Source organism: Zerene cesonia, chromosome 3 (genome assembly GCF_012273895.1).
Source record: "Zerene cesonia ecotype Mississippi chromosome 3, Zerene_cesonia_1.1, whole genome shotgun sequence".
NCBI lineage: Eukaryota > Metazoa > Arthropoda > Insecta > Lepidoptera > Pieridae > Zerene > Zerene cesonia.
In genome coordinates, this window is record NC_052104.1 from 8,037,623 (window position 1) to 8,057,354 (window position 19,732).

The window sequence follows — 19,732 nt, forward strand, 5'->3', positions numbered from 1 at the left end:
AGTATGCTATCGTACATCGTACGCAGGCACAAAATTATCGTATTTGTACGATAATTATCGTACGGTTCCGAACACTGTAACCCAATAAAACACTGGTGAAATAAAACATTGTATTACATGTACGTGATACAACCATACGATAAACGATTTGCATACGGCCGTAGTGAATGATGAGTTGGTGAATGGTATAACTGCGTGACTAAAGTCTCGTTCATTATGCTTTAAATGTTGTCAAGTAAGAAATAAAAAACACCCAGCACTGTATTGTACGAACACTTAGTACATAAGTATCTATAAAATACTAGTCAGAGACTTACTAAAAATATTACCAATTGATGTAAACGGAATTTAAGCATGCGATGGAAAACGATTATTGATTATATCAAAATATCACAATTTTTTTTTATTGATAGTGATGATTATGAGATGAGATGAGTGATGAAATAACAATGTTGAGATTATAATTGTGCAATGACAATGCGACAAAAGTTGTGAGATGCTATTCAATGTGTTGTATTATAAAATACGTATAGTAATTAGCATTGCGCATTTACGAAATAATAAAATGAAAGGGGTAAAGTTAATGATTGGCAACACATTATATGTATGACATTTGACAGATCGTTGAATGCGAAGTTGCACAATAATAATTATAATAAATCCTGGCTAGCACTGAAAACAACGCTAATATAAACGAGTTCAATTTGTATTTTGTATCATCATGAACTCGAGCCCTCTATGAATTGTACCTTTAAAACAAATTAAAATTCAAAACAATAAATATAATAAGTCATTGTTATGACGTCAATTAATTGTTAAAAAGAAAAAAATGATGATAATTACTTTTAATAAAAACAATCAATATTTTATCGTTGTAGTTAGTCAAATGATTAAAATTACTGATATAAATAATTTAACTGAATAGAGCTCTTAGAAAAAAATGTATCGCTCAAGCTGGTTGGTGACCTTAAGAAACGATAATTTAATTTACCAATGATGATTCAGCGTTCACACTCAGTTCACAGTTCATTCACTAACTTTCATGATTTATATCGTTTCTTTTCATTCAGTTTAACTGTGTTCATTTGCGGAATAAGTTGTGTTCCAGAAAAACTTATTTTTTTTAATTATTCCAAAAAGTATACAATATATTTACGAGTTATTTAACAATATACCTTATTCTATTTTATCTTTAACTAATACAATTTGTTTTAATAACGCAAGGTAAGTTGTTTTGTTACTTCAATGTGACCCCTTATACATTCTTTCCGGTAATTTTCTAACGATTCATGGACATAACATTGTGTAGACGTTACTTTAAATCTAATTTTTCTTTTACTGCAATATTAATATAGCAATTGCATTAAAATTGACATAGTGACCTTTTGTAACCGATGTGTTTTTCATAATTACCCTCGATTATTTCTCAAGTACAACAGTCGTTTTAGTTCATGCCTTATTCACGTTCTAGGTAATCATCCACCATTTTATGATTCTGAATATTATATTTTCGTCGTTCTTTACGATGTGAGGATGTTTTGTATGTTCTTAATTAGTTATAAAGTTTTTGCCCTTACGGAATAGCATAATATTACATATATAATATAAAACAAAACATGCATGGTATTTTTCTGAATGTTTCGTATAATAAATATAAAACGTTATATGCAGATGGCGACAGAAGTAAGCACTCCATCATTGGGACAGTTGCAATCGGTGCAGAAGGTCATGGCACTGCCCACAGTGGAAGCGGCAGTTGGTCAAGTCGGTGCATTATATAGCAGAGTGAAAGGTGAGTTTATTATAATTATATATATTGCAATTTTTGTTCTAGCCCATATTTGTTTTAGAATTGGATTTGTGTAATTTGTACAGTTAGCATTGTTATTTTTGAGGTGAATTTATTTATAAACTGAATGAATACTTGAATGTTTCATTAGCATGATTCATGATGTAAATTATTTTTACACTACCTGCATTTATGAATAGCTAATAAATAGTGACTGTAATGCTCTTTCCTTTTGATGCCTTGAGAAATTGTTTGATAAAGTTTTCAATAGTAAAAATTGAAGCATAAATTCTTAACTACACCTTCCTTCTTACCTTACATACATTTAGACGGTCAAACGGAAAGGAAAAGGAGAACAGAATACAATAACTTGTACTTTGCATAATAAAGTTTTATTGCATTTTATAATCTTCAATAAATGCCATGTTTATCACTAATTCCATTTATTATTTGTGTTATGGGTGGATTTTGTCTCATAAGTAATATTATGATACTAATAAAATTACTTACAAATAATTATATACACACAATACTAGCTGGGCACAATTTCATCCACCTTAATTTGAGGAAAAAGTTGTGTATAAGTGTGAAGTTATCCTTAAACCTTCCTTTATAAACAGACTTTTGTATAGGCATAGAATTTTGAATTAGAAACCACTAGTTTGATTAGGATTAGTGCATTTAAAACAAACTCTTCAGCATTATTTGTATAGATGCTAACATTCAATCTCTCCAGGGGCACATTCGCTATTAGAATGGGCGCTATCCACTGCAGAAGCCAGTGTAACCCTAGCAGCGAACACAGCGGCTCCCTTTGTAGCCGCACCACTAGCAGCTGGTGACGCCCGAGTGGCAGCAGCGTTGGATGAGCTGGAGAAACGAGTGCCCATAGTCACTGAGCAGCCAAAAGTTATTGTCGAGACGACAAAGCAAGCAGTATTGTCCAGGATTACCCCGCAGTTGAATAAGGTTGGTATTTATATGCTGTTTAATGCCTATTAACATTTTAGTCCTACTTTACTATGACCTCTTAAAGTAGTACTAATTCCAGTGGGAAAAGGACACCCGAAGAAATATATAAAATATGGTAAGGGACCGTGTTTTGAGGGACTAGTCTCTGAAATGGACCACAATACATGTTAAAATAGCGTGGCCAAAATAAATTTACATGATACAACTTTCCTTTTTGTCCCATTGGGGATTTATCAAAATCATTTCTTACTTGATTTCTACATCATAGTAGCCTTCTGCATAACAAATTTCAGCCCAATCAGTCCAATAGTTTGGGCATTGCGCTGATAGGTCAGTCAGTCTTTGCATTTTTTATATTAAAAGGATTAGAAATTAAAGACTTTTAAACGGATTTTATTTTACGCGATTTATTTATTATATTATTTACCCGACGTTTCGAACACTTTAATGCGAGTGTGGTCACGGGGAGACAAAAAAAAAAAGGTTTAGTTTATAGTTCATACATGAGTCAACTCTGGTACACTCTCTCAATTATTTTTGTGGTTTTGATTTTAAGTTTGTTAAAATCAAGATCAAATACCAAATGTTTAAATAAACATATTAAGCTACTCACACAAGCTTTGTTCATAAATTCGTAAAAGTGTGTTCCATATTTTGCAATTATTTTGCTTACTTTTTGCTGTAACCTAGATTGATTTTTACTTGGTGTAAGATAATGAGTAACCTCAATTACCGTTTTATAAGAATTATTATTGGATAAAGACGTTAAGTACATTACATTTATCCAGCAGATGGCCCATAGAAGGACTCTTTATCGATCCATCTAATCATTGAAGTTCATCCAAATCCCTTTAGCTTTAAAATCGTAAAAACGGACTATCATACTGATATACCATTACTTTCACATTCTTTAATGATATAGAAGTATGAATAACTTCCTCGGAAATAAAAAATTCATTACTAATAGTAGAGATTTATTAAATTAGCTCACGTAGATACGTAATATTTAATACAATTAGATTATACGGTCCAAAGTCGACTAGGCTTCTGATGCAAGCAATAATTAAAGTTGTGCAACCTGTTTTTTGGAACATTATAATATGCATAGAAGTGTAAACAAGCTAACCTTTGTGGAAATGTTACAAATACATTCAGTTTATTAATAATTCATATGTAATTTTACAATAGTTCTGGAAAAATGATTTTATAATTATGACGATGTGCGCATACATACATACGTCATGAGATGAATAGAAATCGATACTGATGAATGAATCAATCACCAGAATTGTTATCGGCTATAAAATATCGAAATTTGAAAGTTATTTCTGTTAATCGCATAGTGACATTTCGATATAGAAATTATCTTTCTGACGTTGCAATGGCTTTAGATATTTTGTGAACGTGTAGGTAGAATAGAAATCTAAACATAGATTTTTTTCTATATTGAACAATCACACAAACATTCTAAAACTAGAATAAAGAAACATTTTTTGCCAAAACAATATGTACACGGCAGTAGATCAACTGAAGGACGATCCTTCTACGCAAAAAAAAAATGGTTGGTAAAATGTAATAAATATACACATACGTATTGTATTTAAATTATAGTATACGATATGATTTAACATCAAGTAAATAAAGAATGGCACATACCGTTTCGTTACGTGTCGTCTCGCTTGCGCTGCGCTTTTTTTTTTTATCTCAGACTAGAGTCATACCTTGAAATAATTTTACTATGTAGAATATATTTAAAAGCATATATGGATACAGTGTAAATGTTAATGAGTATTATGCATACGAGTGTTTCAGAAAAAAGAATGAATGTAACCGGTTTGGACTGATTTGCGTCTTATTTCAAATGTAATATAAAATACCAACATCCACTGGCACAGATCTAATTTCCACATTCAAAGGTCACGATAAAACAGTGAAGTCAATAGGATGCAGTATTATCAGTATTTTTTTCCAACAGTTTTAGTTGATTAGATACATTATACAATGGTAGAGCGATAAGGGCGCACATTGACCCGGATCGGTGGAACCTTCGAGATATCAGCCCTTTATGTGTAATTACGTATTCAGGGTCTCCGTGGAAAAAAAAAAATTAATTTTCAGACAACTGAAGCCATAACTCTTGGATATGGATACTATCATATTATATAGTATGTAGTTATGTAGAACGCATAGTACGTCTTCGGTTTTATCGTATTATCATAATATTGAAATAAACGTAATAATCCATAACAATGGTATCAGAAGTTTCGAGAAAAAAGACATAACGTATTTTAGGAATACCATTTTTTCTGTATAGGTATAAATTAAAATACATCCTGCCAAGGACATACATTATTTATAGAAACATCTAATTATAATCAAATTTTGCACAGTTTCTGTTCTTGGTTCACCGATTCCCATTAATTAAGACTCTAAAAATCTACCAGTGTAACTAACACTAACACAAATAATGTAATCTTCCTACCCGACATAACTAGAATACTGCTAAGTTTACCTCTTTAACCAACATATTAGAAAATAACCCAAAATGCATACAACGTCCTTTGTAAAACCCAGTCATCCTTACATACCATCCACCAACCTAACATTGCACCTTTCCTGCTAACCCTAGGGACTAACAATTTACGCACGTACCAATAATTTGAAGGTGAATGTCACGAACCAGGTGTACGGAGCGCGCGACGCGGCCGAACAGCGCGTCAAGTCACTCAAGGAGTTGACCTGGGTGAAGGCCAACGCTCTGCTGTCCACGGCGTACGGACAGAAGGCAGTGCAGGGTGTGGACAGTGGCGCTGTGTACGCTATGAGCCTACTGGATCATTATCTTCCACCAGCACAGGATGAAACGCCCGGTAAGAATGGGATTATTTTTTTCATTATCTTCAATAAAGTAAAAAGTAGGGTTTTAATTGGCTTCTTTTCAAAAGGTAGCGATTTAATTAGTTTTGAATGTATAAAAAAGATATATCTATTTTAGTTACTATACACCTATATCATTTCTTAAGTTCGATAGTAAAATGCGCCGCTTTAATTTCTTAACAAGAAAAATACTTGTACTGTTATTGTACGCTAGCCACTTTCTAACTTCTATCCAAACCTTCTTCCAGCTGGTGCCGAAGTGGTAGCCTTCGAGAACGACCCCACACTGCACACGGTGCAGACGGTGCGGCGGCTCGGCGCGGTAGCGGCGCGCCGCGTGTGGGCCAACCTCGCGGCAAGGGTCACGCAGCTGCGGGCCAACGGTGAGTGGGGCATGGGGTATGGGACATGGGGCAGGGAACGTGTAGAAAATATATAGCATTTGCGGCAGGTTCGCTTTTTATAGAGATATTTTGGACATATATGGGTTTTGGGGCATCGGACATGTAGTTGCTAGCTATTTACGGTATCTTGTTGGGTAATTTATATCAAATGGTAGTAACATTCAAAAATCAACCTCGATATTTTATACCCGTTTAAAATTATCTTGATATTATTTTTTTACAAATTCTAAAATATTGTTCATATTTCAGGAATCGAACTAGACGTGCGCCGGTACATAATGGCTCTTCTCGCAGCGATACACCTCGCCAAAGTGACAGGCGAACAGCACTTCAGAGAACAAATAATGGACGAGAAGAAACAACAAAAGTCAGCGGAACCCGCCAAAAACGTCCCCCCCACTAAAAACGAAACTCCCACCTCCCCCCCAACTGCAGAAATTGTGAAGTCATCCCCCGAAGCAAAGTCGGAGGGGGACCAATGATTCTTATAATTATATTTTATATTTAATAATTATTTTATAAGTGTAACCACAATGAAGGTATTATATTTATCTACATTGTTCTGGTGATAATTTATTATAATGGAAAATGTATTCATATTTTATGAGACTGATAAGTCTTTGTATGCCCTTATATGTGATCTTTGAAATATAAGCTTTCTTATTTAAAATGATTGTTTTAATAAAAACCCAATTTTAAAATAGTATTTAATAATACTTTCATATTGATACATCACTTAAGATACATTTTGTTTCACAACAGAAAACTCGTTTAACAATGAGATAAAATTGTTGTTCGTTATTATACATAATATATTTTAGATAATTGTTACATTATTGGCATTTATTACTTGACACTTGTTAATACTTAATAAATTACAGCAGCACGTGAGTATCGGATACCATATTTTTAAAAGCTGCCTTATATTAAATTAAAATAAATAAGTGAATAATTAATAGATCTCCTCATGTAAATTACAAGTAAGATTCAATGTGCTCAATTTACATACATCTAAGAAAACTTTATCCATATCAATAATTTATATTGCCGAAGTTATTAAAATTATTTATGATTTTCATTTGATAAAAAGAATCCGGTCGAAGCAATCCATAATTAACAGATAAGATTAAAAACTAACTGCGCAGTGATACTTGTATGGAAACCATTTTTTTTACATATCTTGTATTCATTTTATTTTAACGTACTGACGAATAACGTCTGGTCAAACCCTTTTATATTACAATATATCCCTACAACAAAAACGAATAAAACCGTGCCTTACATAATTTTAAGTACATCAAAGAAACTGAACGCTAAAAAATTGGTGCTAAATAACATAACTTTTTCACCTAGGAAGTTAAGCCAATCACGAAGAGGATAACCACTAAAATCTAGATATAACCAATATTAATAGTAATAGATAGATTGATTTCTAACAAATTACTGCATATGCGATAACCTAATAGTTCTTTTTGCGCTGCGGCTGCTGTGTTGCTTGGTCGCCTGTAGAATTAACCAAGACCGTGGTCCTCGAAGAAGCCCTGCGGTGTCTCCTCCTGCAACAAGGGTCATCACTGAGCCAGTGTCGCTCGTGGCCGTGTTAAACCGAGCCATCGCTTTTCGGCGGGAAACGCCGTTTCGTGTTCGATTTTTAAAATCAATAGAATGTATGTACAGACAATTAAGGCTACTGAATATCTATTCTAATAAAGCGTACGTGTATTAAATCTATGCGAATCATAGACGTTCTAGAAGCCTCAGTTGTTATCTAATTAATTTAGTCATAAAGGACTTATCACTTTATAACATTGATCAATCGTTTAAAAATAATGATATTTATTATCACTGATTAATATAACGTCATAATCTCAAATAAGTCCTGACTTTTAATAAGGTCATCGACTTATGCGGCCGTACGTAATTTTGTTGTTTTTATAACATTACTCGTTGACCCGGCGAACGCTGTTCTACCACAACTCATCGTTTATGTGTATGAAAAAAATAGATGTTGGCAGATTCTCAGACCTATCCGATAAGCACAAATATTTCTCACTTGAATGTAACTTTTTCAATAATTTTTAAACCTATTTGTGTCAATTCCAATTTGTGAACCAAAATAAAAAGAGATTAAAAAAATCTGGAATTCTATGGGCGTTAAATAATTTAAACATATAATATTTAATATTTTTATTATTTAATGCTTAGGTATAAAAAGATAGAAAATACTAAAATAGTAGGTACATTACAATAGTATCAGGCAATTGGAATTTAGCCCTAAGGGCTTTAATACCTAACATTTGCTGTAGAGAGAGATAGAGAGAAAATGTAAATGTATATAAATAAACGATTTACTTAAAAAAAATACAAATTAAATGTCATCAATCAAATCAACGATGTTCACAATTAAAAAGAAATAGATACAAGAAGCGTATAGAACTAAATTCGTTGCATCACTTAACATAAATACTTCATAGTTTCAATGTTGAACTAATAAAATAAATTCATCTTTAAAAATTAACGTTTAAAATAAATCTATGCAAAACAAAACAAAAAAAAACTAAAAATTAAACTTCCTTAAAACCGTCTTCTAGAGATAAATTTTAATGGTCCGCTTTGGCTAAATAATACGTATGAATGTGATGTCTGGAATACAATTTATAGTCAAGTGACTAAAAAGTCATTGCTCACTAGAAATAATTCAGAGAGCCTTTGCACCAATTATACTTTAAAAGGTAAACTTGCATGCTAACTTTCACGAAATTGATACCATGTATCTAAATTCAAAACACGAAAACCCTCTCAGATTTTGGCTTACTTACAAATTGTCCTTACAAAATGGTCACATTAACTTTGTACCTATTTTCAAACACAACCGCACACTATTTCACATTTATAAATATTTTAGCGTCCTTAAACCATGAAGAGTTCCTCTAGATGACTCCCTCAGGCGCAGAGGTCGGACCTCAGAGCAGACCGACTTCGCGGAGAGCATCGTCCACCGTCTCGTCCTATCAAATACCACCCAACCAGAATTTGGCTTGTAAATCTATTTCTTTTATTAATCTTAAATCGAAAAAAGCCATGTGATTCTTAGACAAATTTTAAATTATGTTAAGGATAAAATAGACATTGAGTGACTAACAAAATTTTAATATTAATGCCAGTGTTGAATCCACGTATAAACAAATCATCGTAATTTAATTAAATCAATAATCATAGACAATATCCAACTTATCCATGCTTCCTTCACCATAAAGTTAGTTGAAAGCAATGCAATGCCAATTAATTGTATTAGCTTGTTAAATCTAGCGTGAGCTTTAAAGATGTATGAAACTAATAGACATTATACTTTAATAATTATTATTGCTTTAATAATTATAACCCAAAAGCTCATGCCTTGTTAGGGTTAGGGGCAGGAACATGCAAGAAAAGACGTTTAGTTCTCAACAATATATTTATGACAACCCATTACAATAAATGCAACATCCACGATTAATAATAAGGTCATTGTTTTACCTTTACCAAGAGCCATGCATGATTATAAAAGCGAACGAATTAACGGATATATAAAAGTATAAGTTCCATGAAAATATATATAAATTATAAACACAGATAAAGCAAGATATCCCTTTTAAAATAACGTTTACCAGTTCTCTAGTACTCTGTAAAAATATAACAAAGGTATAACAATGTCCATGATACAATACGATAAATCTAAGCTACACAAAATTTACCAAGCGCTCGGCCATACACTAACAACTTGACGCTGAATCTTAAGAATACTTTAACATTATTAAAAATACAAACAAACTAAGACAGAAAGCTCTCCCATATACATCGGAATACAATAATTAGTATATATAAGCTCGATAATAACCTGAATGTGTAAATACTATATACCAAGAATATACTGAAAGGAATTAGAACATTTTCACTTAAAACTAACATTTTAATTTAAGAGCTAACATTCTAGATAAATGAGAAAATTCTATGATGTGTTATGTGGTTTATATATTGAAATCTATACGAGTATTATTGAAATATATTGCATTGCTAAAGTTATTTGCTAGGTAAAATGTAGTTTTGATTATTTCTAAATAAGTGCAATGTTGTAGTGTATGAACTGCTATAAGATATTTTATTTCTTATTGAAATTCTCTTACTCTTATGAGTGATGCTGATAATATAAGATGAAATAAATTCATGCAATATTCAAATTTGATTATCATGTTCGTTTGAATTAAATTTCATGTCAGTCAATAATTTTAAAAGCCCAATGCATGCATATGTAAAGCTTAAGCCATTATATAAACGCTTTTTTTCCAATTACATTGAACAATGAACCCATGATGAGTTGCAATGAAGAACAACATTCCATGTCTATATGGGGATTTGTTAACGATCAGATAAATGATATTAATGCTATCAGAAGTATTGGAGTACCACCAGAGTAAGACAAGGTTGTAGTTTTTTGAGCTATAGCCAAAGAATATCACTTATAACACAAAGAAACAAGGAGATATTCTCTCCTTGTTTCTTTGTTCGTAAATAAAAAAATAAAAAAAAGTCAAAGGACGACTTTAACTGTGAACCTATTGATCTTTCTGTACTGAGTCATTATCTACTAATATGTATATAATAATAAAAATATCATCGATTTTTTGTTGTATTAAATATACATAACAGTTTTGCTCTTATCCTGGTTTTATTCCAATAGAATCAGTCTCAAAATGAACTATATACTTTGATAGAAGCATCATAAACAATCAAAGTTTAAACGGCATTTATCTGAGCATTAAAACTACAGGCCTAAATAAAAAAGCGTTTATAACCTTCAGAGTTGACTTATTATTTTCAGTGCCACAGTCCGTCGATTAAATCCTGACCACCACCGGAGCATGCATACACCACAGAAAATGGGGAAAAATTAGCCGAGTGCAGTGCGAAAGAGACTCTAAATTTAGGGCTGCTGTTATGTTTTATATAATTGGAATAACTCTAGCTGTGTTGTATTTACAGATTGTATATGTGATTGAAGTCAGTTCTGTTATAAAATTAATTTCAGCTACAATTTTAAAGAAGAGTTGAAGGCAGTGTTTGTGTTCTAACTGTTTTAATAGCCTGTTATGTGGACAACTACTTTTTGCTGTTTTTGGATATTAAAATCAAAACATGTTTAGAAAACACATAGTAGTGATACATTATTATATAAAACTCCTAAAGGCAGTGCGCTCCTACTATAATTAAACATCTACAAGGCACTACGGAGGCCACTCATCCATCACAATGGTCCACATTTTGTAAATATAAACTTTTTCCTAAAGCAAATTTAATTAATGAGTCACAGATATGTATTGACTAGAGATATGATCAGAAACATTAATTCAAAATAGTAATATTGTATTATGGCCCTATTTTTTTACGATATTACTACATTTGTATAGATTTTTTATTCAAAATGATATGATCTCATACAGGGTCTATTATAAGTTTAAGAGTATTCTTGAAATTGTACATATAATGTAATATTTACTAGTAAACTAGTCTAAAGAGCTAAATTTTGGTATTCCACATTGTTATATATCACTAATATTACAAATTGTAAAATAATACAAATTTATAACACTGGCTAATAAAGACACTTTTGGTCCTACCATCTATAGGGTAACTTGTGACCTATCTATCTACGATTAATAAATTAATTACCTTCATTTTGTTCATTTAGTAATCAGGTTATATGAAGTCTGAGCAAAATATACTAAAGTAATATTAATATGAATACAATAGACAGAAAAGTCCAAAGAAGGCAGCATAAAAAAATGGTATTAGACAAGTTCATTATCCTGACTACTGACCTCCTGGAGTAGATCCTGTGCAGCGATGGCCTTAAGGACATTCTTCTTGCTGGTCTCCTGCAGTTCACCGCCAAGTACCAACTCGTCGAGAATGAAGTAAGCTTTTTCAAAGTTGAAAATTATATCCAGTTCGCAGACCTGCAATTTGAAGTATATTTGTAAAAAAAAACATTATCTTTATACTTCAGTCTGATTAAACTTTAACTTATAAACCTTTTTAATCATTTTGATGAAAGCATTTACAAATATACATTTTTTAATAGTCTAGAAGTAAGAGGTGTTAAAACCAGAACAAGGTTTAAATTGAGAAATAAAAAATTTGGCATTCAATTTGCCATTCCTCTATTGTTTTCAAAGATAGCATAAATTACTCTAATATTCTGTGTTTCTTTTATTTTTATATACTGCATATAAAAATAAATATTAATCCTCATAAATTTTGCAAATTTCATCCACAGGGAAAGAGAAAATTCTTAAGAAAAATATATTTCAATGTTGCTAGATTCGTTATGAGATTTGATGATGACAAACTGTCTGCTGATGTGTTAAGAGTTAAGTAGTCTAATGACATTATACTTATAGCTTAAGGATATTTTTTATCCTGATTATATTATATGCTCCCTTGGGATAAAAGAGGAATCTTGATATCCGGGCGGAGCCGGGACAAGCTTCTAATTAAATAATATAACTTACACTGCCAAAGTACTTGTCAAGTAGCTCAACATATCTGTGAATGAGTTCTAATGTTAGAAGCTCATTGTCTTCTTGTTCCATTGCACAGCAGAAGTATAATGATGCATATCTGAAAATATAGTTTTATTATCAGACAAGACCTTAACTATATATGGGTACTATTGTATGAATTGTAACACTTTGAATATCACCATATTTAAAACAAACTATAGACAATCAAATATTACTATAGCTCATGAAATTTTCTTTATTGCTTGAGCATCTATAGGTCATCAGAAGGATGACTTTTTGATGCGAAATTATGTGTTTTAAGTACATGGTTATGTTCTAAAAACTATTAAAAAATAATTGAATTAAAGTCATTATAGATAAAAAGTTGTTTAAGTTTCTGTGACTCATTATAATGTTCTTTAATTATAAATAATTGTATCAAAAGAAAAAAGTTAATCTCTAAACGGTGTATTATTATTGGTAGGCATGTTATTGTATATTTACTTGTAAGATTTGTTTTGTAAAAAAAAGATCTAAGCTTTTAACCTCGATAGAACTAGAAATAAAAAAAAACCTAACTTAAAAGCCACACCTTTTGTAAACAACTTTAACATCTTTCCACTCCAAGAATGAGCACATCTTTGGCTTTCTGGCTAAAACAGTGGTAATCAACTCTCTTGTGATTTTCTTCTTCAACTTGTCTGGATGAGCCACATACCATTTTTGTAGACGTAATTTTCCTTGTCGGCTAAATAGAAGCATAAACTGCATCTGCAAATATTAGATAAGCAATTAAACCATAACCGTAAACGTAATTAAATCGTATAGTAAACTTATACGTTAGTACGATAAAACATATAGTTCTTTATAACTAAATATACGGAGGAATACAATAATGATTAATTTAAACAACTCCAGATACATGCTTATTAACTTACCATTGTGGATAAGTAATAATTGGTTCAAAATAGATAGAATTTTATACAAACTTGTTTTAAATTAATTTGCTTTCATGTTATAAAAATGTTTTCAAGTTTACCGTAGTTCTTGAAGTAATTTGGTGTTTTCGCTTGTGCCTGTTGGCAATTTTACTTTGTAATTATTTTATAGGACGTCAGATGGGTCATTCTTTAAATTTCAATAGACAACAGCTTTGGAGTACAGACTCTAGACGTGCCTTATTATACGTATCACAGATCTCAAATGATTTGATGATCAATATAAATAAAGATAAATAAATAGAAGCACAACAAATTCATGTATTTATCTTATTACTATGTCGTTGTTGATTGCCACACAAATTTTGTCGATACTAAAACGTTATAAATAATATTGAAAATAACATTTACCTGTGAAAAAAACAAAATTACCAATTCTATCCACAGCAACTACAAAAGGGAGCAATTAGATCAGCACTTGCTTCATATGTTTTTGCAATAAATGAAATAAATGTGTGAACATTAATTATTGGGGTCAATTTGGCAATTGACAATTAATCTACATTAATCAATCTCAATCTCAAATCTGGCATCTGCAATAAACTGTCAAACGTCATAAAAATATTGATAATAAACTAAAAGTTTTAAACATAATTTTAAATACTTTTTCGAAAAAAAATCCAAACAGTCATTAATTTTGTTTTAAAAACAGCGATTGACACAGAACAAATAATAAAATGGTATGCATATAATGTCACAGGTTACAATATGTTTATAAACAAGTACCAATGTCATAATATGGTTCCTGTTACAGGCTTCTGCATCAGGCTCAGGAGCAGCTGGTTCAAGTGACTGTGAGGGAGAGGAACAGGATGACTCTTCTTCTTTTTCCAATGATCTGGCGGAAGTCAATAATAGTTTGAGTCAAATCCGCATTGATAATAAAAGTGGGGTATGTGAAGGGGGCTATAAAATGTTTATTAATTAGTAGTTAATATGGCACATGGCACTTATGTAATAGTCCCTGATATGGTTTTTTTGTTAAATTGTAATATAAATGATCTTGTGTGCTGTTTAAAATTATTGTATGTACTAACTAAATTTTCTAAATCTATGTGCAAGAAACCTCTAAACAAATAAATATATATTTATAATACATAATTATAAATATAATAATAGATAGTAAGATTATCATTTGATTTGTTGATTAATCTGTTTAGACAAATATTAATAATTTGTAAGAAATCAACATCGCTTCTTGAAATGAAATAATTATTATGAAGAAAATAACTATTGAACACTACAAAGTTCCAGATTGAAGTTCAATTAAAGTTAGGAAAACATTATTATGAATGACTAGCCACTTAATGCACATTTTCAACAACAACTTGTGGACCACCCTGGCTTTTGCCAAATTGGTTGAGCCATTTTTTTTTATGTCATAGTCGGCAATGGAGCTGGTGTGTCGCCTGATGGTAAGTGATACCACTGCCCATGAACATTTGGAGAGGTGTAAAGTCAATTGCATACCTTATGCTTCTACAAATAGATTGCTGACTTTAAATTTGGAAGGGTTTAAAAAAGGATTGATGAGAGGAATAAAGGAAAGTACTGGGAAGGGTAAGGAAGTGGACATGGGCCTCCATTCTCAAGTTTTAAGCTTAACAAGCCATTAAGTGATTCTATTAATCAATGTATATCCATAAAATCATGATATATGATCTCATCATACTGCTTTCAGAACAAAAATTATGAGGATGAGCTGTCTGCTTTCCGACAACAGTGGCAACGTGAGTTGGAGTCTACTCCATCTCCACAAAGAGAGGCAAAAAACCCAGTGCAAGTTGAGGATGCTCCACAAACTGAGGAGGAAAAGGTTTTGTATGATATTTGCTTACTATATTATGAAAAAAGCCTCAAAGTCCATTTAATATACTGCAAAAAAACTATACTCTTATGATTGTGTATCTAGTTAAAAAATACCTATATACAAAATATATGTATACAAAATCATAATAATATGACAACAAAAAATATGTTGACCAAACATGAATTTGTAGAAAGATAAATATTCACCTTACACCTTAGCTGTCTGTATACTTTTAGCTTTACAATGTATTTTGAAAAAATGGACATATCAATTTACAGTGGGCTACAAATAGTCATCTTACATTGGATGTTTTTTTATAGTTGTTGTAATTATTGGAGGAAGCTTTTTTATAAATGTTTATTTTTTAATTGTCTCAGAAATGATATTTTATTTAAAAAAATTAGACAAATTTTTGATTCTAGGCTAAAGAACTGTTCCTACGTGGTGTGGAAATGGAGCGTGGTGGGAAGCTATATGAAGCGATACAGCACTATAAACGAGCTATACAAATCCTGCCTGATGTGGAGAGCAGGCTTTACGATGGCAGTGAAGTGAGAATGGACACTCCAGTGGGTGTGTATCATTCTTATTCAACTTGGTTTTTCATTGTTGTATTTTCTGTTATTGGTATATACATAATCTCATCTTTTTGGAGATTACAGAAGGTGGAAAATTTTATAGTTTAGTCTTCTTTTACTCACCCTAGTTATAGTTTAGTGAGTGAACAATAATATGCACCCTTTTTAAGGTTATAGTAATAGCGGCTCCAGCCTGTAAGGTAGACCACACAGAATCTGCACAGCTTGTTATCGTCTAATTGACATTCAGAAAAATCGAGTTGTCATACTTTTTCGATGGTCCTTAATGGCTGCCATACAGCTGCAGAGGAGTTTTTTGTTTTGTTCTGTATCAGTTAGTTCTATTTCAGCAACTGCTGCACCAACTTCAAATATGTTTCTGATCCTTGACTGCTATAGTCTAAATATGTACCCCATGTAAAGTCGAGTTGGACTGATAGTTTATAATTAGCAGACTGACATCTTTCTATTTAAATGAATTTTATGTGAAGTTAATCTTATTTTGTTTTAATTGCAGAGGAATCTGAAAATGAGGAAATATGCAACAATAATGAAGAAGATAGTGATGATGATGATGCAGTCGAGGGTGAAGATCTACTGGCTCGGCTTCAGAGAATTGTGGCGCGGAAAGGGTATCTCTGTCAGCCGCAGTTTCCTACTAAGGTAAACAGTTTATGTTAATTTTGTTATGATGTAATGAAGAATTTCTGTTAATAAACAGTACTCTTTTTTTCCTTTTAATCTAATTAATAAGATTACCCAAAATGAATTCAAATGAATGTAGCAGTATAGTACTGTCAATTGGAAGGTGATTTAGTTTTTAGTTTAAAATAGTTATTATATATAGATATTGGTGTCACTGGTAGTAAATTTTACTGTCTAGTATAATGTGTCAAATTGATATAATACATAGTCTTTCATAACAAAAAATTGTAGGTTATAAACGTATGATATTGAATGATTGTGGTACATACAGGGTGGTCACATCTCGTGGCTGCCGTACGAGGTGGTGCAGCTGGTGCTGCGCTGGGTGGTGAGCGCGGAGCTGGACGCGGGCTCGCTGGAGCGCGTGTCGGCGGTGTGCCGCGGCCTGCACGTGGCGGCGCGCCAGCCGGACGTGTGGCGGGACATGTGCGTGCGGTGAGTGATACAGGGTGCTCCGAATTTGGTAGGGTTTTTTTTGGACTGTTTTTTTTTTTTTGAGAAAGTGTATAAAATATAAAAATGTTTTCCTGTAATTATAATTGGTGATCTGTAATACCAGTTATAACCCATTTCAGACATTAGCTCCACCAACTCTAGCAAATATTTGTTCATTCTCTGTGTGTATACTAAGTCATGCATTTGTGATTTTTGAAGAGAAATAAATATTTAATGATTTGATTTCACTAAAAAAAATCCCAGCACCTGGGGCATCGAGTGCGGCACCCCGCGCACGCACGGGTACCCCAGCTGGAGGCAAATGTACATAGAGCGGCCGCGGCTGAACCTCAACGGGTGCTACATCAGCAAGACGACGTACCTGCGGCACGGCGAGAACAGCTTCCAGGACCAGTTCTACCGGCCGTGGTACCTGGTGGACTATTATCGGTACCTCAGGTGGGTGCTACAGTTCCAAAGCGATTTCTTAATGTATACTAATATTATAAAGCTGAAGAGTTTGTTTGTTTGATTGTACGCACTAATCTCAGGAACTACTGGTCAGGTTTGAAAAATTCTTTCAGTGTTAGATAGCCCATTTATTGAGGGAGGCTATAGGCTATATATGTACCACGGGTGAAGCCGATAGTTTTAACTAACCGCCCGGGTACCCTTTTATTGTAAGTGAATGAAATAACTGTCCTATCTTTTAAGTTAGGTCAAAGTTTAGGAGTCCATTGCGGACAAACAAAGTGACACGTTATTTATATATATTAAGATTGACAGATTCCATTCAAACTTTGTTCACTTATCACGGATCGGTGATAATACAAAAATTTCAGGAGTTATATTATAGTATTATATATATATTCCTTTTAAGAGAAAGTGACACAATTTAAAAATTGACAGGAAAATTTCCCGTAGAAATTTGTTCTACTAATTGTATTACCTTGTTTCTCTGTTTGTCTCCGATAGGATTAGACTAAAAACTGTTAAAACAATTTCAAAACTAACAAAAAAAATTTTTTTTTCACGAGTAGTGTCGTGTCAAACGGATAGTATAACAATCAAATCATAAAAACATAAGATTTTAATAAAAGGCGTACATTCATTATTTCCCGAAGGTTTTTCCCGGAAGGCCTGGTGTTATCCTGGACAACTGCGGACGAGCCGGCCCAGTGCGTGGGACACCTCAAGTACAGAACCCCGAAGCAATCGCTTGGCATCGTCGCAGGACATTATAGGCTTGTGGGGGATAAGGTATGGAAATAACGTGATTTGTAATGTATGTTTATGGGCTGGCATACTACATGGGCTTTTTAGGTTCAAAATAGCCTATGTGTTTTTATACTTGAGATCTAACAACTGAATCATTCCATTGTAAACTAAAAATATAATTTATAATTGGGAGTCGAGCACGATTCGACACGAATTGGGCCAGCTCGCACGGGGGAAGTACCCCCCTGCCCCTCCTTATTATTTAATATTTTGTATTATTCGTATATTTTATTTCAATCACTCTCCAGGTGGTGGTAGTTATAAAGAAGACAAATAGCGGCAAGAAAGTGAACCAGCCCACTTACACGAGGTTCAAGTCGCGGCGGAAGGAGGCGGCCGACGTGCACGAGCAAATATTTCATATGGTAACGTTATTGGTTTCACTGATCATATTCCGGCGAATGTTTCGTATGTGAGATAATAAATAAGTATCAAGTTAAAGATTACGTTTAATTTTTCACTTTTCGAAACAATTATTAATTGATAATTGATGGTGAATTGGTGAAAAGACCTAAAAATCATGCGTTTTGCAACAATTAGGTTGATTTTTCAATAGTGTGTATCACACGCTGGTTCAATTCTTTGTATGTTACAAAATTATTATATGAAATTATTACTTTAAGGTATGCCCAAAAAATTTACACGGAATTAATTATTTTATATATGACAATAACGTATCTAATATATCTAATAATACGTATAAATTTCTCAAGAGTTTTCGTTGACGTTCGAAATTTGAAATACAGCAAAGCGGCAGTGATAGTGTAGAATGTTGCATGGTGCGGGTGCGCAGGAGTTCGAGTTGCGCAGCGCGCGGGCGCGGCGCAACGGCGTGCTGGCGTGGCGGCACTACGGCGTGCGTGCGCGCGCGCAGTGGAGCGCGCTGGAGCTGGCGCCCGGCAAGTTCCCGCCGCTGTGCTTCAGCCGCGTGCGCGCCTACACCGCCGACGCCGACGCGCCGCTCGCCCGCTCCCCGCGCTGACGCGCCGGTGCTCTCTCTGCCCCTCGCGCGGTGAGTCTCACCGCTCTGCTCCAGTGCACACTGAGCGTCACCGCTCTGTTTCGATATACAGTGAGTGTGTTCGCTCTGTATCTATATGAAATGAGTGTGGTCGCTCTGTTTCAATATACAGTTAGTGTGGTCGCTCTGATTCATCATACAGTGAGTGTGTTCGCTCTGTTTCAATATACAGTTAGTGTGGTCGCTCTGATTCATCATACAGTGAGTGTGTTCGCTCTGTATCTATATGAAATGAGTGTGGTCGCTCTGTTTCGATATACCTAGTCTTGCCATAAATATTGTAATAAAGAAAAAAGAAAATTGTTAACTGCAAATAACATTTATTA

At 33.2% G+C, this 19,732-nt stretch overlaps 3 protein-coding genes across 7 annotated transcripts; 2 read left to right on the forward strand and 1 right to left on the reverse strand.

Annotated features, from left to right (window-relative positions):
• Positions 1-1,066: 1,066 nt before the first annotated feature.
• Positions 1,067-6,709, forward strand: LOC119838495 (lipid storage droplets surface-binding protein 2). Of its 2 annotated transcripts, none has more exons than XM_038364453.1 (6): positions 1,067-1,224; positions 1,672-1,792; positions 2,526-2,758; positions 5,427-5,631; positions 5,887-6,021; positions 6,292-6,709. In XM_038364453.1, exons 2-6 carry the CDS (start codon positions 1,672-1,674, stop codon positions 6,522-6,524), a joined length of 927 nt encoding a protein of 308 aa, XP_038220381.1. In that variant the 5' UTR covers positions 1,067-1,224; the 3' UTR covers positions 6,525-6,709. The 2 variants fall into 2 exon arrangements, with proteins under 2 accessions (XP_038220381.1, XP_038220389.1); XM_038364461.1 differs by having other exon boundaries at positions 5,445-5,631.
• Positions 6,710-6,741: 32 nt separating this feature from the next.
• On the reverse strand, positions 6,742-13,950 carry LOC119838507 (AP-1 complex subunit sigma-2). 4 transcript variants are annotated; one of them, XM_038364499.1, is made up of 5 exons: positions 13,931-13,950; positions 13,174-13,352; positions 12,591-12,699; positions 11,898-12,035; positions 6,742-7,598 (listed from the first exon to the last, which is right to left on the reverse strand). In XM_038364499.1, exons 2-5 carry the CDS (start codon positions 13,350-13,352, stop codon positions 7,554-7,556), a joined length of 471 nt encoding a protein of 156 aa, XP_038220427.1. In that variant the 5' UTR covers positions 13,931-13,950; the 3' UTR covers positions 6,742-7,553. The 4 variants fall into 4 exon arrangements, with proteins under 4 accessions (XP_038220427.1, XP_038220419.1, XP_038220401.1 ...); XM_038364491.1 differs by lacking the exon at positions 13,931-13,950 and adding an exon at positions 13,621-13,765; XM_038364473.1 differs by lacking the exon at positions 13,931-13,950 and adding an exon at positions 13,520-13,725.
• A 231-nt stretch (positions 13,951-14,181) lies between these two features.
• Positions 14,182-19,418, forward strand: LOC119838486 (F-box only protein 9). The gene is made up of 10 exons (XM_038364439.1): positions 14,182-14,259; positions 14,334-14,471; positions 15,261-15,395; positions 15,812-15,962; positions 16,485-16,630; positions 16,944-17,107; positions 17,372-17,566; positions 18,232-18,367; positions 18,634-18,750; positions 19,179-19,418. Exons 1-10 carry the CDS (start codon positions 14,257-14,259, stop codon positions 19,365-19,367), a joined length of 1,374 nt encoding a protein of 457 aa, XP_038220367.1. The 5' UTR covers positions 14,182-14,256; the 3' UTR covers positions 19,368-19,418.
• Positions 19,419-19,732: the final 314 nt, after the last annotated feature.

Bases quoted from the DNA above. Each gene is read 5' to 3' on its own strand.
- LOC119838507 (XM_038364473.1), bottom strand. The intron at 12,700-13,173 runs GTGTGGCTTTTA...CTATATTTTCAG, and splicing joins GTTAAAGTTGTTTACAAAAG to ATATGCATCATTATACTTCT. The intron at 12,036-12,590 runs GTAAGTTATATT...TTCAAATTGCAG, and splicing joins TTGACAAGTACTTTGGCAGT to GTCTGCGAACTGGATATAAT.
- LOC119838495 (XM_038364453.1), top strand. From the start codon at position 1,672: ATGGCGACAGAAGTAAGCACTCCATCATTGGGACAGTTGCAATCGGTG. The intron at 1,793-2,525 runs GTGAGTTTATTA...CAATCTCTCCAG, and splicing joins ATTATATAGCAGAGTGAAAG to GGGCACATTCGCTATTAGAA. The intron at 5,632-5,886 runs GTAAGAATGGGA...ACCTTCTTCCAG, and splicing joins AGCACAGGATGAAACGCCCG to CTGGTGCCGAAGTGGTAGCC.
- LOC119838486 (XM_038364439.1), top strand. The intron at 16,631-16,943 runs GTAAACAGTTTA...TGGTACATACAG, and splicing joins AGCCGCAGTTTCCTACTAAG to GGTGGTCACATCTCGTGGCT. The intron at 17,567-18,231 runs GTGGGTGCTACA...TATTTCCCGAAG, and splicing joins GACTATTATCGGTACCTCAG to GTTTTTCCCGGAAGGCCTGG.